The sequence below is a fragment of the Dipteris shenzhenensis genome, chromosome 5 (assembly GCF_047967505.1).
Source record: "Dipteris shenzhenensis isolate YYH24624 ecotype China chromosome 5, Dip_SZ_1.0, whole genome shotgun sequence".
In the NCBI taxonomy this organism is placed as follows: Eukaryota; Viridiplantae; Streptophyta; class Polypodiopsida; order Gleicheniales; family Dipteridaceae; genus Dipteris; species Dipteris shenzhenensis.
The window spans coordinates 3,291,273-3,319,112 of NC_141600.1; the positions used below are offsets into that span (position 1 = coordinate 3,291,273).

At 41.0% G+C, this 27,840-nt stretch overlaps 1 protein-coding gene across 1 annotated transcript; it reads right to left on the reverse strand.

Moving 5' to 3' along the window:
* LOC147901503 (pentatricopeptide repeat-containing protein At3g02330, mitochondrial-like) lies at positions 1 to 26,023 on the reverse strand. The gene is made up of 2 exons (XM_087375346.1): positions 25,562 to 26,023; positions 1 to 4,172 (listed from the first exon to the last, which is right to left on the reverse strand). The coding sequence occupies exons 1-2, from the start codon at positions 25,769 to 25,771 to the stop codon at positions 615 to 617; spliced, it is 3,768 nt and encodes a 1,255-aa protein (XP_087231472.1). The 5' UTR covers positions 25,772 to 26,023; the 3' UTR covers positions 1 to 614.
* Between the last annotated feature and the right edge of the window lie 1,817 nt (positions 26,024 to 27,840).

Consider the following 27,840-nt stretch of genomic DNA (forward strand, 5'->3'; position numbering starts at 1 on the left):
AGATGGGTTCTTTGAAAACAGGCTGGTCAACAGCCAGCACTCTTTCATAGTATTTTCTTCCACGATCAGCCCCACATGGATATCTCATTTGTACGGTTGGTTTTTTCTCAAGCATTAATAGAAAGTTCCTTTTATATGGGAAAAAAGAATCAAAATACTACATGTAAAGTTTTTCCTTGAATGGAGAATACCAAAGCACTCAGCTCTCTCCACTGCACCAAAACTGCCCTCTTCCTCGTATCAGGACCATTGCAATCCTAGTAGGGGGGGAAGGAGGAACTTCCTTTCACCATTTTCCACGTTGAGAGATGTAGGGCTAACCTATGTCCTCTCTGCTAACCAGCTCTGCAGAATCAATTGACTTGAATCTGCTCTGGATTACCCTTCCATGGTCAAATGAAGCATTGAGGTTTGTCTTCTAAAAAACTTCACAAGGCCCAATATTCTATCATACATTTGATAAGGGCACAGGTGATGGCTGATTTTTCACTGTACCCACAATATTTCTCCTTTCATACCTTCAAATTTTCGGTAGCAGAGAGTCCAGTTTTAAAAGAATGATCTTTTCAGCTTAGCATATTTAAGTTTATTCTAGGGTTGACTCTTATTGCCCACTACAAATTGATGCACCAGTCCCTGCTCTTTCCTGGGTGCATCCGGCCCTTTGCTGGCATCTGCCATTTTTGAGCATTCCTTCTCATTACCTCAATCCTATCACAATCCTCATGCATGTGAGCATCTGCATATATATTTGCCATCAAGACATATGCTGCAGAAACGTTTTCATCTAGTCCCACCACATTTTCAAAGGCATGCCTTCCAGCCTCTACATTCTTCCACTTTTGACATGCACCCAAGATGGTCAACCATACAACAACACAAGGTTGAAAAGGCATCTTCTCCACAATTGCCACTGCTTCATCCAGTTGGCCCGCACGGCCAAAGAGATCAACCATGCAGCTACAGTGCTCCAAATTAGGGATAACGCCATGCTGTTTACTCATAGCCTGAAAGTATTTTTGACCCCAGTCCACTAGACCCGTATGACTGCATACAGTGAGAACACTAAGAAATGTGGGCGCATCTGGTTGTATGCCTTCTTGCCTCATTCTGTCAAACAAATGGAACACAAGTTCGCTCTCTCCCTGGTGGGAATATCCTGCAAGCAATGCATTCCATGGTACAACATCCTTTGTCGACAATGCATCAAACAAAATCTGGGCATCGGCCATGCTTCCACATTTAGCATAAATGTCAATAAGACTGACAACTAGAAATGGAGAATTGGCACAACCACCCCTACTAATTTGAGAATGGAGCTCCTTTGCAGTTTCTAAAGCCCCTGTGTTGCCACAAGCATTCAGGATGGCAACAAAGGTAAAGCTATTTGGAGACAGGCCTTGTTCTTGCATTTCTGCATAAAGTTTAAAAGCCTCCTCACCCTCTTCTTGCTTGGCATATCCCTGGATCATTGCATTCCAGGAAACCACACCACGATGAGGCAATTCATCAAATACATGCTGCGCATCCTCCAGGCTCCCACACTTTGCATACATATCAACCAAGGTGGTTGCCACAAAAACATCCGACTCAAAGCCACTCTTTATTACCTGAGAATGGACAGCTTTACCCTTATGCAAGCATCCTGTTTTTGCACATTCCCTGCCCACTTGCTGCCCCTCTTCTAGCGTGGCGAGGCTACTGCAAGCCTTCAAAGCACCAACAAAACTTCGGTCGTCTGGTTGGACACATTCCTGAGGCATCCGAGCATACAATTTCAAAGAAAGTTCACCGTGTTCCTGCTTGGAATACCCCAGGATCATAGCATTCCAGGAAACCACATCACGATTAGGCAAGTCTTCAAAGATACACCATGCATCCTCTAGGCTGCCACATTTCCCATACATATCTACCAAGATGTTTCCAACAAACAAATCTGACTCAAACCCACACTTAACTACATGGGAGTGGATGGATCTACCTTTCTCCAGACATTCTGTTTTCTGGACTTCCCTGTCAGCTTGCTTCTCATCTTCCAGTGCTGCCAGGCAACTGCAAGCCTTCAGTGCGCCAATAAAGGTTAGCTCCCCAGGTTGAAGACCTTCCTGGTGCATCTGTGCATATAAGTCCAATGCCAACGCCCCATCTTCCTGCTTGACATATCCCAGGATCATGGCATTCCATGAAACTACATCACGATTAGGAAGTTTATCAAACACATGCTGTGCATCCTCCAGACTCCCACATTTCACATATGCATCCACCAAGGTGGTTCCCACAAATGCATCCAACTCAAAGCCACCCTTTACTATTTGGAAGTGGATAGCTCTACCGATCTCTAGGTGTCCTGTTCTAACAACTTTCCCATCAACCTGCTCACTGTCTGCCACTGTTGCCAGGCTACTGCAAGCCTTCAACACCCCAACAAACGTTAGGTCATCTGGTTGGATGCCTTCCTGACACATCTGCCCAAACAATTCCAAAGCTCGTGCACCACCATCCTGTTGGGCATATCCGAGGACTATGGTATTCCAAGAAACTATATCACGATGAGGGAATTGGTCAAAGACACACTGTGCATCCTCCAGGCTCCCACATGTCACGTACATATCTAACAAAGTGTTTCCTACGAACACATCTTGCTCAAAGCCAGTCTTTACTGCTTGAGAGTGGATGGCTCTACCTTTCTCCAGGCTCTCAAATTTCCTGTCAACTTGCTTCCTTTCAACTGCTGCTAGGCTACCACATGCCTTCAATGTGCCAACAAAGGTTCTTTCATCTGGTTTGACACCTTCCTGACTCATCCGTGCATATAAGTCCAAAGCTAGGACACCCTGTTCGTGCTTAGCATACCCAAGGATCATCGCATTCCAGGACACCACATCATGAGGAGGCAATTTGTCAAAGACACACTGTGCATCCTCCAGGCTCCCACATTTTGAGTACATATCCACCAAAGTATTTCCCAGGGATACATCTGACTCAAAGCCTCTCTTTACGAGTTGGGAATGGATGGCTCTACCTTTCTCCTGGCATCCTATTTTATGAAATTTCCCCTCTTCTAGTGCTGCCAGGCTACTGCAAGCCTTTAATGTGCTCACAAAAGTTCCATCATTTGGTTCGGTGCCCTCCTGGCACATCCGTCCATACAAGTCCAGAGCCAGCGCACCATCATCCTGATTGGCATACCCCAAGATCATGGCATTCCAGGAGACCACATCGCGATGAGGTAATTTGTAAAAGACACCCTGTGCATCCTCCAGGTTCCCACATTTTGCATACATATGCACCAAGGTGGTTGCTACGAATAGATCTGACTCAAAGGCTCTCTTTACTGCTTGGGCGTGAATAGCTCTACCTTTCTCCAGGCTTTCTGATTTTGTGAATTTCCTGTCTACTTTCTTCCCTTCTTCCAGTGCTGCCAGGTTACTGCATGCCTTTAATGCACTGACAAAAGTTCGGTCATCCGGTTCAACACCTTCCTGATGCATTCGGACATATAACTCGAAAGCTTGTGCAGCTTCTTCCTGCTGAGCATACCCCAGGATCATGGCATTCCAAGAAATCAAATTACGATGAGGCAATTCTTCAAGAACACGCTGTGCATCTTGCAGGTTCCCACATTTGACATACATATCCACCAGAGTGGTGCCCACAAATACATCCAGCTCAAAGCCATTTTTTACTATTTGGAAGTGGATAGCTCTACCTTTGTCCAGGCATGCTGCTTTTACAAATTTTCCATGAATTCGCTTTCCCTTTTCCAGTTCTGCCAGGCTCCTGCATGCCTTCAATGCGCCAATAAAGGTTCTGTCACTGGGATGGACATTTTCCCGGTGCATCAGTGCATACAACTCCAAAGCCCGTGCACCGTCATCCTGGTTGGCATAGCCCACGATCATTATGTTCCAGGAGACAACATTACGCTTTCGCACGTTGTCAAAAACGTGGCGAGCATCCACCATCTTTCCACGCTTCACGTACATCTGCATCAAATTGTTTGTGTCGAATAATGCAAGTTCATTTAATTGTCCCACCGCATGGGTAGGAATTTCCTCAGTCTCCTTCAGCTGAGCCCTCTTGTGGACTGCAGATCCAGCTCTTTCGGCGCAATATGTATGGCGAAAGGGTGGCAGCCTGAGCTGTGGGCCCATAAACAAGCACAGAGCAACCTTACCCACGACAAGATTTGACAACCCAGGTCAGACAAAACATTGCGCAGGTAGGAAGGAATTCAAATCTTCTTCCCCGGCATCTATTACATCACTAAGCGCATGACTCTCCTCAATTCCTTTTGCGCCACTCCAAAACGCTCTCCGTCTTTTAAAACCGTGCATTTTCTCCAGAAGCTCGGCGTCCTATATAAGTAGTGTATTCCTCAAGGCTCGTTAGTGTGAATTTGCACTCGAAGACCATGGAAACAAATTTTGAATTTCAACTTACCAACTGAATTCTCTCTCTCGCGTGCAAATTTAATATTCTCAACATTTAAGAGGAAGGGATTTAATCAACTAGTGAAATAGTGGTCTAGCATTGCAATTGTGGGAATTGACTTTTGGAGTGAACTCAAAACAAAGCCTAAACCCTACCGTGTTCTCAATCTCTTTAGCATTTTTATCAGAGGATCAAAAGGAACGATATAAACCAAGAAAACCATTGACACAAGACATTGCATAAGGCCCATCATGACCAAGGGGTAGTATGTTACTAAAACCATGAGCTTATAAATTCTCTTTTTAAGACTTTATCTTCAAGAATTCATAAGTCTGTTTGCATGGATGAGTGGTTATATTAAATTAGAATCAACTACATCTTTGCTAATAGAACTAGTTTTGTACCCGTGCTTTGCATGGGCATTAAATGCACAAGGGAATTTAGGTTGGTGATTTTGAAATCAGAGGGAGGCATGTCACGTGGGAGGGCCTCAGCTTGCAAGGAACAGTGGTGCCATTGCTCGCCACATGGCACTTCTCTATTAGAAATATAGAGATAGAGATGGTTCCCATCCTAGCACAATGCTTTACATAAATGAGTTTCCAAGAATATTTAAGACACTTGTTTGGACCTTACCAAAAGTTCATTTCATGCTCTAGGGATAGAAATTGATTCTTGAGTTGTCACTATCTATTGAACTAGCTCATCCTCTCAATTCCTATAATTAAATCTCACAAGTGGTGGAGATCGTGAAGTCGATATCAACCAAAACTTAAAAAATTCACAATTACATAGGGAAAATATAATTGGTTCATTTGATTGGTCTTTTCCTTGGTTATCAATAGGTCTCAAAAAGCTATGAGGTTCGAAAGACTAATATTGTCTCTGTCTCTATACAAACGTCCTTGGATGGTTTGATACTGTGCTTGGGCTCTTTTATGCTTTGAGTCTAACTACATTGATAATTTTTTCTTACTGTACATCGTTATGATCCAACAACTATAAGTAAATTAAACCTTAAGAACCCCAAGCATTCATAAGCATAGATATTTAAAGTATATATAAGATTTTTCCACTAAAAGTTTATATTTATTGGCTATTCCAAGCTCCTCCTATGCAAAATTCCTTATCCTTATGCACCCTATCTAAGTTAATTTATGGGCTTCTAATGGACAAGCTAAGTGTCACAAATCACTGCCTCAGATGCAAAGCCCTCTGTACACGTTCTATCTACTCATGGGGTCATTCAAAGACGAGTCAAAGACATCTCAAACATGCACTATTTGAACATGCAGTTGGAAGCTTGATGTGGAAGCACATGAAGTTTTGGGGGCAGAGGAGTCGCTAAAAGTGAGCGCCACAAGCCTCGTTAGGAAAAACATATTTTAATTTGAATAGAGGGTAGCTTATCTCTTGTGTAGGAGACCTCTCCATTTCATTCAATGCATGATTTTGTTCGCTTTGTTAGGGATAGCAATATTCGATGGCTTGGTTATTGCAATCAATTGGTCCATGATTAGACAATGGTTATGCAAGAAAATGAATTGTGGGAAGCCCCAGTATAACAACTTGTAGGTTTGGGGAATAGTACAATTGGTGCAATGCAAAAGTCCTGAAGGGGCAAATTGATGTGTGTGTGTGTATGCCTATGGGCTTGGAGTCCTATGCAAGGAGCGTGTGAGTGTAGGTGTGCTAGAAGGTTCTAGTGACTTGGCAATTAGGTATGCCAAGTTGGTATGATGTGTGAGTGATCATAGGAGGTGACTGATTGAGATAATCATGGAGATGATTGTGGATTTGGGATCTACCAACATGGAGGTAGTTGCCTATATATGTAACCACTCTTGAATAAAGATCATTCATTGTGTCTCATTGCTTTCTCTATGAATCAACATGTGGTATCAGAGCTTGCTGAGAATCCTAGTGCCTAGAATGAGAATCCACGAGATTCTTTGAAGATTCCAAGTAGATTCTATTTGTTCCCAAATGCTTCCCATTTCAACTTCTTCCACCGTGACCTTGGGAAGCTCAGTTCTCTTCATCCACGCAATGGTTTGAGAAACGTTTCAGCTAGACCTTCCTTATACTTGGGCGACCTATCTGACTGGAGGAATTGATGGAATTCGTCGCCATCTTCCCACATCGCCTCTCTGTCTCATTCGCGCCACTTTTGTAATGCTGGTAACCATAGTTGCTTACCTCGTAATTCCTATGAGCCATGCTTTCTCTACTACTAGAGCTACCCACAGATATGGAGTGATTTGGTCTAGTAACGAGGGAGTAACAAAAAAAAAACCAGTCAATTTAAGAGAAGACAAAGCTTCCTCAAGTGAAGAAGATGCTGCTGTCCTGGGAGATGTAATGCGCCATTTCGCCTATGATTTGTTCTGAGTCTTCCTTACCTACAGATGTTTGATTGCACAGCAAAAGCCCCAAGCTTGATGATGTTTGAATTGAGGTATCAAGCCTCCAAAGTTCCTATGTTCTCTGCAAGCATTTTTAGTCTATTTTTGAAGTTTTTGATGCTACACTAAATGCTTGAGGAGTGAAAGTACAGTTCAGAGATTCAAAGTGTGCCCTTTCAGTTTAGAGAATGTTCTTTGAAGTTCAGTTGATGTTGATCTCTTGACAACATGCCAAGTTCTCAAAGTTCTTCAAATGCCAAGAAGACTACAAAGACAAAGTACAAGGTAAAGAAGACCCCAGTTAAGAGGTTGTGGGAGAAGCCAATTGGTTATGCATATGCCAAACAACTAGGATTTTCTGAATTCTTATCTTGCAATTTGCATCTATATGGTGAAGGTGATTTCTTTGTTTAGAAAGATTGATCTTTTGTAAAGGGATTAGACACTGCCATTAAATTGGTAAGACCTTCCCAAAATGGCCTCCAAACTCAAAATAGATAAGTTTGAAGGAGAGGGGTTCCACACTTGGCAAACAAAACTGAAGTTTATTCTCATGAAAAAGGGAATATGAAAGGTGACAAATGGAAAAGAAACTAAACCTACAACTAGGGAAGGAGAAGCTTCATGACTTCCCAAAGATGAAAAAGCACTTGCTATAATTGCTCTTGGTTTGAGTGATTCTTTTATCGATCACATTGATGGATGTGAGACTGCTCATGCTGCATGGACTCATCTTGAGCATGTTTTTGGAGCATAGGGAAGATGCTCTAAGTTTAGCTTGCTTATCAAGTTCTTTGATTTAAAATTGGATAGAGGAGAATCCATCTCTTCACATCTAAATTCAATGAAGAGCATTTTGACACAGTTATCTGGCATCAAGTTTAATCTTGATGAAGATATTGTAATTGCCATCTTACTTAGAAGTCTAACTGAAGAATATGGCACTATTGTAACCACACTCACCAATATACCAGAGATAAGTCTAGTGGAAATTGAAGCATCCCTCTTGGAAGAGGAAAGAAAGATCAAACAAAGAAGTGATTACAAAGAAGGGGCATATTTGACCAAAAGCAAGTTCAAGGGAAAGAGCAAAATGAAGTGTAACTTTTGTGGCAAACCTGGACACTTTGAAAAGGAATGTTATGCAAAGAAGAGATGTTCAGCCAATCTTGTTGAAGAAGCAGAGACTGAAGAAGAAGAAGAACCAAAGAATGTTAAAGCTCTCATTGCTTACAACACCCAAGTCAATTTTAACAAGGGTGAGGATCCATATGTTTTCTAAGTTATGTGCGTGTGAGGTCAATAATGGTTCTCTGCCATGGATAGTCCATCCTTAAATGATTGTTAGTCTTTTAGATTCTTTCCTTGTTGGACTCATTGGGCTTTTCATACATAGTTATCGTCTATCTCCCAGTTGTAAACCAAGAATCCTAAGAGTGAGTCATAGGTTGGGGCCATGTGTATTGCCACATGATGGTGGGAAAGCATGGAGCATCCTGTGTACTATTGCTGAGGGATGAGGTCATCAATTTGTGGGGGGGAATGAAGGGGCAAATTGATGTGTGTGTGTGTATGCCTATGGGCTTGGAGTCCTATGCAAGGAGTGTGTGAGTGTAGGTGTGCTAGAAGGTTCTAGTGACTTGGCAATTAGGTATGTTAGGTTGGTGTGATGTGTGAGTGATCATAGGAGGTGACTGATTGAGACAATCATGGAGATGATTGTGGATCTGGGATCTACCAACATGGAGGCACTTGCTTATATATGTAACCACTCTTGAATAAAGATCATTCATTGTGCCTCATTGCTTTCTCTATGAATCAACAAGTCCATAGAACATCTTTGGCTGGAGAATAGTGATCTCCATTACAAAGCAATTGCACTAGCTAAGGTGAGAGGGATTGCAAGAGTCCTTGAACTTAGATAAGAGCAAAAGGTATTTGGAAAGATTCATACAATCCCAAATTCAAATGTCCTTGGACAAGGAATAGGTGGGGAAAGATGACACAACAAGTGTAGAAGTTCAAGGAAACACTTTCTGGATTTAAGGATAGGAAAATATGTATCCGGTCTATCAATACCCTAGTAGGTAGTAGTTCTTGTTGAAAGAGGAGAATTTGGGGGCTCGTAGCTTGGTGCAAAGTCTTCTCGTAAAACATTCTACTTTGCAACATGTGTGATCTTACTGTGTTCCTTATAACAGACTAATTTTTATCTTCTTTAGGAACTCATGGAGCATGTGATGGGAGCAATGGACATCAATGATACTAACACTTCATTCCTGCGAAAGAATGATCCCAACAAAAAGTCCTATGAATTGAAGCTTGCAATGCAATGTTTGAACTATTTTGTAGATGCCTTTGAGATTGATGAATTTTTTGCTCAAGGTCCACGCCCAAACTAGAAACCTAAAAAAGGGATGTGCAATTGCTTACACTACATTAGCATCCTATTTTGCATCTCCATCTTCTTCAATGCAGATAGTCCTCTTGAGTACATCCTATCTTGTGTGAGAGGTTGAGGCTTCTTTGCTATGTGATACGTCTGGTCGCAAGTTGTATGTAGAGGGGTATGTATCCTTCAACATTGCTCATGTCATAATAATAAATTGATCCATGTCTTGTTCCTATGCTCCTAGATTCGAGATCTTTGATGTTGGCGCCAACATCAATACCTAACAAAACACCTAGCATCTCATCCTCCCTCATACCAAAAAGAGTCTGAATGTCATGAAGGAATAGTTACTCAATAGGTATTCCTCCATCAATAATGAGTGGGGCCAAGGTCCAAATTTCCATTTCTAGATCAAAGGACATATCTTGGAGGTGGATGGGGGCTTTGTGCTCATTGAGGGCCTTATGCTGAATGAAATCTTGTTAGGACCAAATCGCAAGGCTTCCATTGCCTACCTCTCCTCATCAAGTGGCTCTTCCAGGTATAGGCAAGAGTCATCTTGAGGGACTAGGATCTTGAAAGAAAAGTTAGTGGGGTTGGGTGGAGGTGAGGTCCTTTCAACTTGTTGCCCTTCTTGGAGAACAAATGTAGGTCATTTTCCCAAGATATGAACCTAGTGTCTATGTTCCCGGTGAACCCCAAGCCTATAAGTACATTGATATCAACTTTTACATAACATTGTTTAGAATATTATTGATAAAATAATCAAGATGCTTTACAAAATGAGGCTCTCATTGTACAAGAAGGTAAGGTAATCTATAGGAACCCATCATTTTGTAGATATGTAAAGCCAATATGCAAAATCCCTAATAAAACCTTGCGTGTACTTGATGAGATCATGGAAATCCTCTTTTGCTCCCTAGTATATTCTTAGGATGCCTAGGACTTTGAAAAATAGGGGGAAAAGCTCATCCTCCTTATCAAAAAAGAAGGTTCATGAGATGAAATCCTAGAATGCTCCTCGTGCTGAATTCATGGATAATGCGATGACAACAGAAGGAGTATGAAGAATGAAAGTGAAGAAAAGTGAATAACAAAGAAGGGACTTGCATGATTTAGGGCGATCCTCTTACACCATTATTTTGTTAAAACCCCCTTAAAATAGTAAATCTTAAATAAATGGTATATTGTAAAAATAATAAATCTTTAATAAAAATTTACCTCAAGAATCTTAAATAGTTAAGTCATGAAACCACACAATGAAGACCTCATATTCAAATACACCCAAAATCTTAGAACATTTCAACCCCCTAAGCAAATACAAGAAACCTTCATCCTTAGTTTTATGCTAAACACAATGTTTACTACCTTCAATGCTACAAGAGGGATGAAATTGACATTGTGTATGAAGTTTTTAGCCTGCTTGCACATCCTTTGACCATTCAAGATGCACATGAAAGTCTGACATACCACCCTCCATGACCAACAATTGCTCTTAAACATCCCTTAGAGTCCACTATGATGTGATAGCCACATTCTTGACTACTCCCCTATCAAGCTTGATAGGTAAACATACTGTCATGTTGTCATCATTGCTTGAGTCACAAGGCAGAGCCAATGGGCACCTATTTACTTGCAAGTCATGTATTGAAAGGTCAAATGCAATGTCTGTTGTGAAATGTGGTACCTAATAACCACTTTGTCTTTAAATGCATCACATTAAAACACCACCTTTCTGCTCACCCTACGTGATCCTTTGATTCCACCAAAGAAAAGCATCAAGAGAACTTTCATACATGCACTTGCATGACCTATGTACATAGTCTTTATTTTAGGCATTTTGATATTTTGAAAACAGAAAACAAAAATATGAAGTGGCATGAACCAAGGTAACCTTTCCCATTAGAAGCCAAATGTGAACTTCATGGAAATTCCCACATCCTTTGAAATTTATCCTTATATGATTCCATTGTTCTTGCATCCACCATGTTACAGTCCATGTCTTGAAAATGTGGCTATGGAGTGCTTTGAAGATGGCCATTGGGACCTCTCTTTCTTGGAGCAATATACAAATTCCCCTCCTCCATGGAACAATATACACATTCCTCTTTCATAAAGAAGACTACTTCTCTCTAGTATGCATTGGCTAGCTAGCTATGAAACACTCCACTAACTCCCACTCATCAAAGTCCGAACAAAATCCATCTACCATGAATAAGCACTTTAGTAAACTCGATATAGACTCATTATAATCATGTTGTGCAGAGTGTATACCGAGTCAAAGAACTTACAATATGATGGTTTCAAGCATTTTGTTGACATTTCCACATTTATGTTAATGTGTCATTTTTGGTCTAAAATAGCCTAAAAATAATGTTATTGCATTGATAATCTGGAAAAATCAAGGAAAAATCATTAGTGAACTAGATAAATACACCTACAATAATGGACAATATATTGATGATAACAACTACGTGACTGGCGGGCCACTAAGTTATACTATCGGTAATAGTGTATATACTACCAATATTATAATAAATATTTATGGTGTTTTAGCATGTATTGGTAGTCATATTTAATGACTTTCTCACCTATTTTTTTCTTATAAAAAGCTTGCAAGAGCGAGAGTTCTTCATTCAGTAAGATTGAAGTCCATAGATCCTGACATGGCGTAAGGTGGACCACAATTGAGTTGTAAGAGGAAGAGAGTGAGGGAGAGAGTGTTCATTGTGGTTGCAATATTGGTGAACTGCTCCAATGTTTAGTGTGTTGGGTAAGGGTCAACCAAAACTGCAAGCCAACAAATGAGATGGAGAATGTGGGTGGAAAGTGAGGTAATGAGATTTTGAAGAGTTTTTCTTTGTTTTTTTGAATCAGAATCTTGGTGCAACTTCCGATCTCTAATGCTTCTCGTCACAATTAAAAATGTTAATGATCTCCTTAGGAACTTTTGGAGAGCGGTTCTTGGGAGCAATATCTAATGCTTCTCATCACTAGTAGGAATGTCAATTATCTCTTTAGGCACTTTTGGATAGTGGTGCTTGGGAGCAATTCGCCAACTCTTGAGCTATTAGACATGTCTAGTTTATTTTTGGAAGTCCTTGAAATCTTAAAAATAAACTTGACGTGTCTCATAGCTTAAGATTTGTGAGATTACACCTACCACCACCCTCCAGAAATGCCTAAAGATATAGTGGGGATGTAGTTCATATCCCTATAGTGATTTTTAGTGAATACTTTTAGTGATAGGAATCAAACTGAAGTAGATGGTTTTAGGAATCCTAACACCTTTAGATTTAGTTTGCACATAGTATCTACAAAATCTATTTATGGGGTAGTAAGTAATAGAGAAATATCTTTTGTTTTTATTTCTTAGGTTTGTTCTATTTTGGAATTAAACTACACTCAAGTACCTATTTACTTTACACACACACTCTCTCTCTCTCTCTCTCTCTATATATATATATATATATATCTATCTATTATAGCGGGGCACTTACTATTCCAAAGCCTGATGTCGCTAAGGTGAGGCACATGTTTCTAAACAGGCGCGCTATGAGGTACCATTTTCAAACTTGTTTTCTCAAATGGTGAGAGCCAAATACTCTACCTGTTAGAGTATGTCCATGCCATGTGGTGATGACCACTTGAAGAAATCCGAGCTGATGCTCTGTAAATGTAATTAGCTTTCTATTATGATGATGGATGAGGGAAGGCTAGGAGGAATGGCCAACTCAATCTGAGTTAAAAAGGAGGAGATATGAAGAGCAAGGGAAGTCTTGTTGAAGAGATATGAAGAGCAAGGTAAGGCTTGTTGAAGAGAAAAGGTAAGTATGTGTGTGTGTGTGCACGCATGTGTGCGCATGCACGTGTGTGTGTGTGGGTGTGTGAGAGAGAGAGAGAGAGAAAGAGAGAGAGAGAGAGAGAGAGAGAGAGAGAGAGAGAGAGAGAGAGAGAGAGAGAGAGAGAGAGAGAGAGAGAGAGAGAGAGAGAGAGAGAGAGAGAGAGAGTTTATTAAAGTTTTCAAAAGATCGAAGGGCCTATGAGACTAAAAAAAGCAGATATAATGGGCTGAGTGGGTGTAGCAACTAAACGAGCATCTACACCCAAGCCAAATACAAACACAAACATGAATACTAAATATCCTTGAAGCCTATGGGGAGGACAAAAAATCTAAAAGTGTGGTATCATAGTGGTGGTCCTTTGTATGCTATCGAAGAAACCAAGTCCACAAGGTGGCTGAGAATAGATAAGAGGGTCTCGATAGAGAGAGGCTCCAACAATGATTAGGCATAACATCCATAATACAGCACTGACATCGATCAGTCTGCATGGTCTTCTATGCTCTCCCAGTAGTGGCTCTCTGTCGAACAAGCGCCACTATTAGCCCCATCGAATCCACAGTTTGGCAAACATGGAGAGAAGATCCCCAATCTCAATTTGGATGGGTTTGGCAAACCTGTCACTCTGGGCCTTGGCTACATCATCTCCTGGGGAATGTTGGCCCATGCTATCCACATGGAAAATGCAATCCTTTGGGTGGAGTTTGGTCGGGCTCCCTGATCTCCTTTGTGTGCCTTGAGCAGATGGTCTTCGTGTCGTATAGCCTCATGAATGAAGATCGCTAAGACATCTCTGATCTGGGTGGACTATGAGGCTGAAAAGGGAACCAAATCCAACTCTGCAAAGGTAGTGGTGATAGCCTCAGATCTCGTAGTACAGTAGGGCATCTGAAAGCAGAATGCTCCTCAACTCCATCTCCTATAGATCACACAGAGTGCAAATGCAACCTTATCTAGGGATGGTATCAGCCCATCTATGGTCAATGCTTACTCGGTGCGAGGAAACCCCAAAAATCCTTAGAGAGTGGGGGAGGTGGATCCGTGTGTACCCTGGTGGGTCGATGAAGGCTTCGATATCCGTAGACAATTATTTGTGTAGAAGTTGAGCTTCACAAGCAACTCACTAGGGGCTAGAGAGAGAGAGAGAGAGAGAGAGAGAGAGAGAGTTATGATAAGATGTAATTGTATTAATGTTTTCAAAATCTTTGGGACTGGGGACAACTTTCAAATGATAGTGGGGTTTATTACATCCAATAATATGAGAAAACTTTATTTACGCTTGCTATACTGTGCTATGCTACAAGCATAGGGGCTACAAGCATAGGGTACTACACCACTTGCTTGAAAGCACTATTTGATAGATTTTTATAAAATGTAAATACTCCCAAAAGTCACAGGCAAGTATTAGGGTTGCATGGTTACTTGATGAATGACGATGCAACACCATGTAATGCATTAAAATGTAGCATGAATGATGCTTGACAATGCTACATGATAGGATGCATGATGTGCTACATGACATTTGCAGATTTTGGAAAATTAGACTCAAGAGGCTTAAAAATGAGACTCAAAATATGATTTTTTTTCATCATCATAACAAATGTACATATAAAGAATTTGCCTTCTATTACTGAACACTATAAGCTTTAGAGTAAGATTTCTCTCTTCAATGGGTTACGTAGCTATCACAATCAAACACGTGGACTTCTCACGTTGCAGCTTCAAGTGTAAGCTTCTCCAATGGGTCTTTTGCATCATCTTATGAGCAATATGTGTCCAAATGGCACTTAAAAAGGAACTGTCAAGCATGCAAACACCCAAAGTGGAATAGTTATGGGCATTAAAGACAAACCTCACCATTTTGGTGATAATCCAACCAAGGTCAAACACATCAGATTGTGGATTGTATCTCCCTTGTTTTGCAAAACTTATAAGTCTAGTGCAAGCTAGTGTTTCCAAGCAATGGTCTTTCTCATGATGGAGAATCCATCATGCCTAACACTTATCACTCGTGTCCTATAGCCACTTAACTTTTTCAAGTCCTTGTATATTACTTTGAAATGTACTGTGCCACTCCCCAAACAATGATTTCAACTCGATATCCACCATTTGGAGTAAAATCTAGTAAAATGTTTCCAAGATGCAAGTTTGTAAGGTAACATTGGGCTTGATACAGTCTAGCCAAGAGAGCATGGATTAAATGGTGCACTTTTGCATAAAAGAAGTTGACTCTCCTAGCTTTGAATTTCAAATTCCCTCCTTACATGTACATACCGTAGTTATATTAGATAAATATTTTTATAGCCCCATCTTGTCCGTAAATGACTTGTAATTTCCCTAACTTAAAATTTCCCTTCCATGAACTAACTTGTACCTTACATGTTTATAGAATAGTTGCTGGGGAAAATTGAGACATGATCCTAGCATTGAAGTATGGTATGAAGGTCCAAGGGGGCTCCTTTGCGTGCCCACCTCTCTTTGCGCTTCTCATCTATGAGTCGTAGTAGTGACCTTGTACCCTTGGTATGGTACCACTTGTGTTATAATAGATGAGGAAATCCTATTAGATGGACTCAATGGATTGTATTGTATGTTTTAGATCCATCTTAGAGGATATCTTTCTTTGTGATATATAACACAGAAAAGACCAATTCTTATGTGACTAGCTCATTGTTGTAGCTTTTACACATCACCTCCACACATTCCTTTTCAAGACAACAGTGTTTCCTTCCTCATCTTGCTCAACACACTCCTCTTCTATCCTAAACATCAATGTTTATTTCTTCTCCCAACTCTCAAGTTTGAGGTTCTTCTTTTTAGATCGTAGGACTTTACTTTTATGCAAAGCCCATAATGTGCATCCCATCATTCCATTTGTAATGCATTGACATCATTGGCAAATTCCAGTCTTGGAGCACCACATGACTGCCCAAACTGTGTATAGACATTCCAATGAGAGATTCAACCCAAACCAATGCATCAAAATCCCAATTCACAATGCTGATAAGCCCATGATTTTGGGCACATATCCAAGCATCCTCTTCATGTCCTCTATAACCTTGCTATTGAAATTATGCAACCTATCGTCTCTCTACTATGGACTCCATCTCTCTCTCTCTCTTTCTTCTCTCGTGCATGCATGCTATTATCTACTGTAGCAATTACTATATATACATATACATATACATATACACATACACACACATATATATATATATATATATATGTATGTATATTTCATGCTTGCATTTAGAGCTAGTATAACCTTTCATCTCGCATAAAAAACCATTTGAAAGTTTGCAATTCGGATACACTATCCATTTATATCAAATCCATGTTTGAGTGCAACTTGTGGTGTACAACATGTATTGCATGATACAAAATGCATGCAACAAAAAAAGCCTATGTCTAACTCTATTTTGCTATGTCTATGCAGGTTGGTCTACTTTAATGCTTATGAATTATGTTTATGCATTTTGTTCATGTAATGGGTATAAAAATCCTTAGATTTGGAGATTTAGAAACAATGTTTATCAACCCATAATACATGAGATGATTTCAATTTTCTTATTTTAATGATCTTAATTTGGGGTGTTGTATAATATATGGATTCAAAGACAAATGTTAAAGGGAGAAAAAAATCCAAATCTTCGTGCTATGTTTTGTCAAGCATAAGATTTTGCCATCTAGCCAAATCCATGGCATTCCATTTCTCAATGGTAACATAGGAAAGTAAAAATCAACTCCTATTATTTGTCTAAAATTAAGAAAAAACAAGTAAACTAAAATCTATATTTAGAATGGTGAATTTAAATTTTAATAAAGAAATATGTTCAAATAAATTTCTTAGCCTTGTTAGTATACAAAAAGTTATTTACTTCACAGTTAGGCTCAAACTTAAATTTGTGCCTAGCAAGGAAAATTGAAAATTGTCATCAAGCAATTTCTTCAGGTTCAACGCTGTCAAGAATATAAGTATATATACGACCATGGTGCCGATGTTCAACCTTGTGAGTCTAATCATAAGCAAACCTCTTCAACTTTAGCCTTGTAAAGCACACCAAAAATATATACAATTATATGCACACCAAAAATATATACAATTATATACAAAACATTGTGTCCACTTCATTTACTTAAAGAATATGTTACACTCATTTTCCCTTTGAATGGTAGAAGATTTTATAAGGAATTTTAAGAATGGCACTTGAATAAGTGCCAAAATTCCTAAATCGTTCTTATTTATTGTTGACTCTTGAGGTTTGCACATATACTGCATACTCCCATTCTTACTTTTTTGGGTATCTTCACATTATGAAAGAAGTTCTTCCACAATTTGCTAAAATGACTATAGCTAGCAAACTTTTCATCGCCTTCTGGCATCTCATCCTGGTATAGTGTGTAAACCTCAAATCGTGTGTTATTATTGTAGTTTTCCTATGGTGGGCATCACTTTTGTGTTCATAGCATAGTAGCTTTCCATCCATGATGTTGGCCATATGTCCACTAGGCCTCATAAGGCATGGATTACTAAAACACCTTGTCTTCTTTACACAGATGCAAGACTTGCACATTGCCCAAGCTATGAATTTTTTTAAAGGCTAATCTACAAATTTGCATACTCCTCAAATGATACCCTACCTCATCATTCTTCAAAGGGGCAATTGCTATATTCACATAATAATCTTGTTCCTCACGATTCCAACCAAAGTATTGTGTTCTCATACCTCTCATCTTTCCACACCTATTCTCCCCAAACAATTTTGAACACAACGCATGGTAGTGCATGTCAGAATATAAACACCGAGAATATTAGCGCCGAGGATGAGTCTCGCGAATGGATAAGAAACTTGCATATTACTTGAATGTCAATAGTCATAATCATAATCGAATGCCGAGAGATAATATCCGAAAAACTTACCAATGTGACCCTGAGAGGATGTGCGTGTGTCATTGAGTGGGATGATTCTAACATCCTCAAATCGTTCAGTAGACTCTGGACAGCACAAAAAGACAACTATCATTAAAGGAAGTCCGAAGTAGAGCACGTAACATTCTCACTCTCCACTTAGCGAGCGTTACGTGCCTCTCCAACCTCAAGAAAATGGGAGTTTGATCACTGTAGTAAGTCGAGCTTGTGAGGTCATCGCGAGGCTCTCCAAAGCTTCACATGCCAATAAGCCCAAACTTGCAAATCAAGTAGACCATCTCTTCAAATTGAATAGGTTTGAAACCTTTATATAGTCTTTTTATTGTGAAAAGCACATATATGCTTTTAGTGCTTTACTCAAAAGCTCAGCTTTTACATCAAACCAAATCAAAGGCATAAGATGAAACCAGATCAAGGGCTTAGATTCATGACAAGTGGCTCAAGGGGGTGTGAGAAAACCCAAACATCCCTCTCGATTGCCTGCCGTACAAATAAAAACTTAGATTTAAGAAACTTATTTATGTTGACTTGATTATCTTAGTCTATAAAATACCAAGGCTTTGACCTAGTGCCTCATTGTTTACTATTTCTAAAATCTAACATCTCGCTGATATTGACAACTCCCAGGGCCCACTCTTGCAGGCAAGTTTTTTACTTGAAATTCGCACCTGAAAGACATAATGACATTTTTTTCATCAAGGAATTACTTTTTTTGCATGCGAATCCAATCCCTAGGACTAGATTAGCATGAAGGATCACGCTAATCCGATCTCGAGGATAGATTAGACACTAATCCGATCTCGAGGATCAGATTAGCTTGCTCTCTCTCTTTCTCTCTCTCTCTCTCTTTCTCTCTCTTTAATCCTATCCTAGGGATTGGATTAGCATCCTATGATAGGAGTAGCATGAGATTCGCACCTGAAAGACATAATGACATTTTTTTCATCAATTTTTCTGCATGCGAATCCAATCCCTAGGACTAGATTAGCATGAAGGATCACGCTAATCCAATCTCGAGGATAGATTAGACACTAATCCGATCTCGAGGATCAGATTAGCTTGCTCTCTCTCTCTCTCTCTCTCTCTCTCTCTCTCTCTCTAATCCTATCCTAAGGATTGGATTAGCATCCTAGGATAGGAGTAGCATGAGATTGCATGCTCAAGATCAGCTTAGCTTGTAGCCCTTGAGGAGGATGCATACCAATGCGATCCTGAGGATCGGATTAGTGTGTAGTCTCTAGCTAGTCCAATCCCTGGGTTTGGATTAAATATAGTCTCTGAGAAGGCTACGTAGTTATCCAATCCTTGGAATCGGATTAGTGGGGGACTGCAATTTAAAGTTGTCCTCGTGTCTACATTTGCGTGCAATCCCATGCTAATATGATATTGGTTTTGTGTCCAATCTCACACTAATTTGATCCCACGGATTGGATTATAGTGTAGTTTAGTCCTCCCATAATCCAATCTCTGGATCAAATTAGAGTGCACTGCCCCCCTAATCCGATCCTTAGGATCAGATTGAGTGAGTCTCTTGCAAATCCAAACCCTGAGATCGGATTTGCATGAAGTCTCTTGCAAATGTGATCCCGGAGATGGGAATTACATGAAGTAGCTATAGCAAATCCAATCCTCGGGATTGTATTTGCATCAAGTCTCTTGCAAATACAATCCAACCCTTATATGCCACAATCTCTGTAGAGTGGTTGGAAAATAGTGGGGCTACCATGATGCGGGCACTCTGCGATCTAGTGATTCTCTCCACAACTGTAACCTGATTGCTGCTGGGTCGAACCTGATTTGCACAGACTGGTATTAAACTACATACATACATCTTTCATCTAACCAACCTAACCCTCAACCTAATCTTTAGTTTAGGGTTTGTTTAAAAAATTATTATTATAACAAACTTCTTGGTAGCCTTGGCTTTTGAGCACTTTATAAAATAATAAGTCAGCCATGATAATATATCGTGCTTGCATCAATCATAAGGATTGATTTTTTTTGCGTTGTTCATGGACAAAATTATTTTGCTTTATTTTGCAAGGAATTCCATTTTAACTCGGGATGAGAGGGACTTCAAATGCTGTGGCACAATGAAGGTGATGTTTCCTTTGTCATTTTCACTCCACCAAAGTAGATCTGTGTGATTGAGATCAATTGTGATTTCTGCAAGATCAAACCTCTCAATCTCAATCTCAAGTCAAAAATTATCGGAGTCCATGAGGACGGATTCCAATCTCCTACATAAGCTTAGGCCATGTATATTTGCGACATGATGCTTCTTTGGAATCAGAGGTTCAAAAATCCCTAAAGGGGGAGAAAAAGAGAAGCAAATGAAGAAGTGGAGAAGGCATTAAGAAGGGGTCAGCCGAGGCAACACCCTCACCAGTGGAGGTTGGCTCTACCCCTTCTGCAAATGACCATGAGGAGCTGGGTGTAGAGGCTCCAAGTATTTTGTTGACTTCTACGATGGTGAGCACTAGGCATATTCACCTATCAAATCTTGTAGATGCCAAAACTTTTCTATTCCAAGCGAAAAATCTTTATAGGCCCCCTGAAGATCCGGATACTAGGAGGAGACCCCTCGAAGTAAGAGAGCTACACCCATTATATGTGACTAATTTAAGGGCAAGGATGAAGATAAATCCCTTTTCCAATGTGTGGTTCCATTTTTTGTGATGGTAATTCCAGCCCATTGCCCAGACAAGGGCGGTTTTGATACTAGAAAGACCAACTCTTATGATTACTTTATCATAGGAGGCAATTGTGCACCAAGTGCCACCCTCCTTGCATGGGATCATAATAATGACAACGCCTACCTGTAGGGAATGTCTTTCATGCAGAGGATTAGGTTTTTCATAATGAATATATAGATTTCATGAGGATATATACCTCATAAGACTTGAATTTATCCAATCTTACAAATTAAATTTTTTATAGAACAAGCAAAAGAACATAAGCAAAGCTACGCTTATGCTCTCATCAGTACCTAAGCATAAGCTACCATTTGGGTTTCAAGAGATTCCGAAATCTTTCGTAATAATGATAAGGTAACTTTGGCATTCAAGATCTAGAGCTGCAAAGAGACTGGCTTGGTTTTTGTATGAAACAAAGAGTTTAGATGCCTTAAGAAAGTATGACCAGTTTTTTTCAACTTGCAATTAGATATGGTCCAATTTGGGATCTTCAATAGGAATTTTTTTCTATGTGGGAAAGAGGAGAAGTCAAACAACTTAAGGCAAAGGATGATCCAAACACCCTTTTGAAAGGGAAGAGCAAAACATCTGATGTTGCCTTGAATATCTTGTCAGACAAAATGAAGATCACATATTGGAGATCTATGCAAAGCGATAAATGATGAAAAGGTTGTACTATCTCTCAGATGAAGGCAAGAGAACTAAGCTTGGAAGAGATATCTTAGTATTTTGAAGAGTAAGCTCCTGTTTCCTTTCTTATACATAATTTTGTTTTTGCATGTGTTTGGTATTGTGTAACATGTATGGGAATATTCTCTGTGTCCCTTTGTTGTGCAAGCATAAAACATATATATGAGAATGAAAGAACAAATGATGGTCAGACTCAACATGCCATCATGTGATTAGATTGTTTCAGAGTAACACATCCCAAGTGTATATGAATCTTTAAAGCCTGGTTTTATAGCATTTAAGAAAATTGTAAAAATATTATCAACTGTTACGTTTGAAAATATTGCATAATTAAAACTTGAGCATTGTTTGACTTCGCTTTTGTTTGTAAACAAGAGCAAAATATACCTCTCTTGAATTCGAATGTCCTAGTAATCTTTTAGCTCATATTAAGAGTGCAAGAGAGAGAGAGAGAGAGAGAATCTGCGTGAGAGGAAAAGCATGCGTTTGCTTTCAATCTTTAGCATGTTCTGAGGGCGATTAATATCCACCACTACCATGTACGACTCTTGCCTCCAATACCGTAGGGATCACTTGAGTGGATTCTGCCACACAGCACTCCGGGACCATAAGCTTTGCCTCAACAAAATTTTGCCATGGCCTAGTGCAAATCCCTCTTCTACACAGGGGACTACCTTGGTAGACAGGCCCCAAACAAGAGGCAACTAATACCGACATGTGTTGTTACCAACTGTTGCCACAAAAACTGTTTCCGTGCTTGTAATTATAATGCTGTTGCACCTCAGCAAATATATATGTCAGTTACAATCGTCACAATTGCAGATCTTTTACAACACCTATGGCTTACACCTTGGGTGTCTTTATTAGGGTGCACACAGTAGCCAGCTCCTTATTTTGTCCAGACAGTGCTCTTTCCTGTTCATCATTGCGTATATCTTGAACCACAATGTCCAAATATAGAAAATGTGTTTTTTTATATCATACTTCCTGCTGTTGAAGGAAAGAATCTCTCAGTTTAGCATACATATCTTTGGTTAGAAAATGTCTGATGTGCAATATTCTGCTAAGCTTGGTCCACCAGCTCTTTCCTCAATGCTATGACAGCCCTTGTGTACATAAGCATCTACATATATATTTGCCATCAAAATATATGCTGCAGGAACTTCCTCATCCAATCTCATTATATTTTCAAAGGCATGCCTTCCAACCTCTACATTCTTCCACTTTTGACAAGCACCCAAAATGGGCAACCATACAATAGCACTAGGTTGGAAAGGCATCCTCTCAATCATTGCTATTGCGTCCTCCAGTTGGCCTGCACGGCTGAGGAGATCAATCATGCACGTATAGTGCCCAATGGTCGGTATTATGCCATACTGTTTGATCATAGCCTGAAAGTACTTCCGGCCCTTCTCCACTATACCAACGTGACTGCATACAGAGAGAAGGCTAAGAAATGTGACTGAGTCTGGCTGTATGCCTTCCTGTATCATTCTCTCAAACAAATAGAACACGAGTTCACTTTCTCCCTGACGAGCATATCCTGCAACCAATGAATTCCAGGGTACAACGTCCCTTGTGGGCAGTACATCAAACAATCTTTGGGCATCAACCATGCTCCCAAATTTAGCATAAATGTCAATAAGACTGTTCCCTACTATCGCCTTAGTCCCAAAACCATCCCTAATAATTTGAGAATGCAGTTCATTTGCAGTTTCTAGAGCCGCTGTGTTGCCACATGCTTTCAGGATGGCAACGAAGGTAAAGCTATTTGGTGACAGTCCCTGCTCTTGCATTTGTGCATATAGTCTAAAGGCCTCTTGGCTTGCTTCTTGTTTGGCATAGCCTAGGATCATGGCATTCCAGGAAACCACATCACGCTGAGGCAATTTATCAAAGACACACCGTGCATCCTCCAGATTCCCACATTTTGCATACATGTCCACAAGGGTATTTCCCACAAAAACATCTGACTCAAAGCCCCTCTTTACCAATTGGGAGTGGATTGCACAACCTGTTTCGTCAGCTTGCTTCCCCTCTTCCAGTGCTGCCAGGCTACTGCAAGCCTTCAAAGCACCAACAAAGGTTCCATCATTTGGTTGGACACCTCGCTGGCACAATTGTATATACAAGTGCAAAGCAAGTGCACCCTCTTCTTGATTGGCATACCCCAGGATCATGGCATTCCAGGAGACGACATCAGGGTGAGGCAATTTGTCAAAGATGTGCCATGCATCCTCCAGGCTTCCACATTTCGCATACATATCGACCAGGGTGTTTCCCACAAATGTCTCTGACTCAAAGCCACTCCTTATTACTTTGGAGTGTATGGCTCTGCCTTTCACAAGGCATCCTGTTTTCTGAACATTCATGCCAACTTGCTTCCCATCTTCAAGTGCTGCTAGGCAACTACACGCTTTCAACACACTGACAAAGGTTCGTTCACATGGCTGAACACCTTCCTGGTGCATCCGTGCATATAATTCCAAGGCCTGTGCACCCTGTTCCTTTTGTGCATACCCCAGGATCATTGCATTCCAAGAGATCACATCGTGACAAGGCAGTCCGTCAAAGACACACCGTGCATCTTCCAGGTTCCAACATTTCGCATACATGTCCACTAAAGTGTTTCCCACAAATAAGTCAGACTCATAGCCACCTTTAACTAGTTGGAAGTGAACAGCTCTGCCTTTCTGCAAGCATTCTGATTTTCTTAGTTTCTCATCGACATGCATCTTCTCTTCCCATATTGCCAAGCTACTACAAGCCTTCAATGAGCCAACAAATGTTCGGTCATCTGGTTGGGCACCTTCTTGGCACATCCGTGCATACATATGCAAAGCTGTGAGACCCTCTTCCTGCTTGGCATAACCCAGGATGATGGCATTCCACAGAGCCACATCCCGGTGAGGCAATTTATCAAAAACCCCCTGTGCATCCTCCAGACTCCCACATTTTGTGTACATATCCACCAAGCTGTTTGCCACGAAGACGTGTGACTCAAAGCCACTCTTTACTATCTGGGACTGGATGGCCCTACCTATCCTCAAGCATTCTATTTTCATTAAGTTCTTGTCAGCTTGCTTCCTCTCTTCCAGTGCTGCAATACTACTGCAAGCTTTCAATGCATTTACAAAGGTTCCATCATTTGGTTGGACACCTTCCTGGCACATCCGTGCATACAACTCCAAAGCCAGCCCACCTTCCTTATTCGCATAGCCCAGGATCATGGCATTCCAGGACACCACATCCCGATGCGGCAAATTGTCAAAGATACACTGTGCATCCTCCGCGCTTCCACATTTTGCATACATATCCCCCAAGGTGGTTGCCACAAAAAGATCCATATCAAAGCCATTCAGTACTGCTTGGAAGTGAATGGCGCTACCTTTTTCACGGCAATCTATTTTTGTAAATTTCTCCTCAACTTGCTTCCCCTCTTCCAGTGCTGCCAGGATACTGCAAGCCTTCAATGTTCCGACAAAGGTTCTGTCATCTGGTTGAACACCCTCCTGGTGCATCCGTGCGTACAATTCCAAAGCCTGTGCACCCTCTCCCTGCTGGGCATACCCTAAGATCATGGTATTCCAAGAAACTATATTACGACGAGGCAATTGTTCAAAGACACGCTCTGCATCTTCCAGGCTCCCACATTTGGTGTACATATCTACTAAGGCCGTTCCGACAAATATGTCTGACTCGCAGCAGCTCTTTACTACTTGGGAATGCAAGGCTCTACCTTTCTCTACGCATGCTATTTTTACCAATTTCAATTTCCTGTCAAGGTGCTTTTCCACTGTTGCCAGGCTACTGCAAGCCTTTAATACACCAACAAAGGTTCGATCACTCGGTTGGACACCTTCCTGCCACATCCGTGAAAACAACTCCAAAGCCTGTGTACCTTCGTCCTGATTGGCATAGCCCAGGATCATAATATTCCATGAGATCACATTGCGCTTTGGCATGTTGTCAAACACATGGCGAGCATCCACTAGGCTTCCCCCCTTTACATACGTTTGCAGCAAATTGTTTGTCTCGAACAATGGAGGCTCATTCGAACTTTCCTCAACCTGACTCAGCTGAGGCAGTTTCTTGTGAAATGCACTTCTGACTCTCCTTGCACTAAAAAAGCGGCGGCAGAGAGGTATTCCCTGAGGGCCCATGAGAGCAACCTTACACACGACCAAAACGGACAACCTAGCATAGATAGCTTGCTGAGACAAAACATAATCAAGAAATGCAGCAGAGAGAGCTGCACGGATGGAGATAAAGAAGTTAAATGCGTGAGATAATTCTGATACAAAAGTGCATCGCATCTGCTCATCATTTGAACCCAGTGCTCTAGTGCAAGGGGGACATGTAGCGGTTTCCCGAAGAGACATTAAAGGAAGAACATATAAATTTCACCAGAGAAAGGGATGATTCCAGATCTTCCGCTCAAGCTATTGTGTTCATCTCCTTCCCATTCTGGTCTACACTTTTGTCTTATGGTGATGAGCTGAGGTGTTTTGACAGCCCTTATGTTTCTTCGTCCTTCCGCATTGCCGGGGAGTCTGAAAATGGTTTTTCTTATACCGTGACAGATCGTGAGATTGGTAGCTGTTGGACCGATGCATACAGATTTGATGCTTCAGTTATTGACTTAGAAGCATCACGTAAAATTGTTGACGGTGTTTAAAGATCACTGAAACGTTTTTGGAGAGCAGAGCTGAGGGACCTGCGACCCCTCGCGAGCTCTTCATCGGCCAAAAATCTGCCGCAGAAGTGTTTGTTCACCATTCATTGGATGGATTTGTAAATTTGTAACCCACTCGCATCTTCACAGGCACAAAAGAATGCACTGCAGGAGAAAAGCCTTATTGGAGGTTCCACTTTGAGTAGCTAACAATGTTTCTTTTTGGCCTGCCGCATGTGTAGGCCTTAGTCGAAAGTATTTTTGGCGTCTGTATTCCCGAGGCAGAAAATCGCTCGACCACACGGCACCTCGTATTTCCATTCGCCATTTGGTGCGATGCAGATGACACGTGGCCACTAGAATCGAGAGGTGAGGTGTCGACCGTTTCCGTGAATTGCATGTGGCAATTGGCCATGTGTTGTATAGTGCAGTGTCGTTGGCAAGCGGACTTGTCTTGGAGTGGTGGGTTGTGGTGAAGAGAGCTTTCATGGTCGTCATCTTCTTCTTCTTCACCTCCAGGTCCGATTGCTTTGCTTCTACGCTGAATGACCACCATTTAATCCCTATGCCGTTGCTCCTCAGCTCCCCTTCAATCACTCTCTGCTTTGCACATGCCTCTAGCTTGACCTTTCTTGCCTGTTGTTGTTGCAAGAATCCTACCCTTCTAGTAAAATCTTTGTGTGCATTCTTTGGAGTTCGGATCCATGCCAGGAAATCAGCCAAACATTTCATCTCCTCCATCGCCACATTTGGGAGTTCGCATCGATAGCAGGGGCAAACCTTGCATGGCCGAAAGATCGGCCACCATCCTAGCCTGCACGTGGCATCCTTCCGCATGTTGCATGGCTGGCTTGTCTCGGTGCCCATGGACAAGTCGGCTACAAGGTCAGTATGTGCCTCAGAATGGGTTGGCTTGTCTCGCTATGCATGGAAGAAGCTCTTACGAGGCAGGATAGGCATGAAAGCACCAACTCACTGGCGTACTTCGTGCATGGACAATGGTTTGGGAAGGTCATTTTGGGGGCGTCAGCATGGAGCTGCTATTTTCGCAACAAGCATTTTCTATTCTTGCGAAATCCTAACTCCGTCGCTTCTTATAAAGCTCACTGGTACATACTTCTGTTATCAACGTTTGTGGTGCCTGTTGAGTGCTCCTGTGCAAGAAAGTGTCTGCTTCACAATTGTTGGGACATTGCTGCAGCGAGCATGGCTACCCCAGATGAAGAGAATCAACTGCCGGGAGAGTCTATGGATACCAGTGGTGGTCAATTTGAGAAGGGTTCGTAGATTTTTGTGATTTTGGTACTCTTCATTTCCGTTCACCAATTCTGATTTCTTCAGTCGCTTGTTTCAAAAACGTCACCGTGTTTAACATATCTGTGATTCTTGAATGCTTAATTGTCTTTGCAGACATGATGAATATCATGGAGTCGAAACCAGGTTGTCCTGATGAAGTAATGTCTCGGCTTCAAGGTCTGTGTATGGAACGTGTTGTGAAGATCGTTCTCCCATCTCGTAACCGTTTTGTTGACCGAATGTTCTATTTACATGAGAAAACTAGCAGATGCTGCACAAGAGTGGAATTCACAGAAGGTCATTATTGTGGAGAAAAAGAATGAGAACTTGGATGTAGAGCACCAACCGATGATAGAAGGTATGAAGCTAAGAAATCAATCCTTGCAAGACAAATATTTTTGGCAGCCGAATGCTAAAGCATTTTGAACAAACGTTTCTTCGTAGTTTCATGTGTTTCTTCCGTTAAGCCTAGCTTAGATC

Bases quoted from the DNA above. Each gene is read 5' to 3' on its own strand.
- LOC147901503 (XM_087375346.1), bottom strand. From the start codon at position 25,771: ATGTCTCTTCGGGAAACCGCTACATGTCCCCCTTGCACTAGAGCACTG. The intron at 4,173-25,561 runs GTTGCTCTCATG...GTCGTGGGTAAG, and splicing joins CCGTTTTGGTCGTGTGTAAG to GTTGCTCTGTGCTTGTTTAT.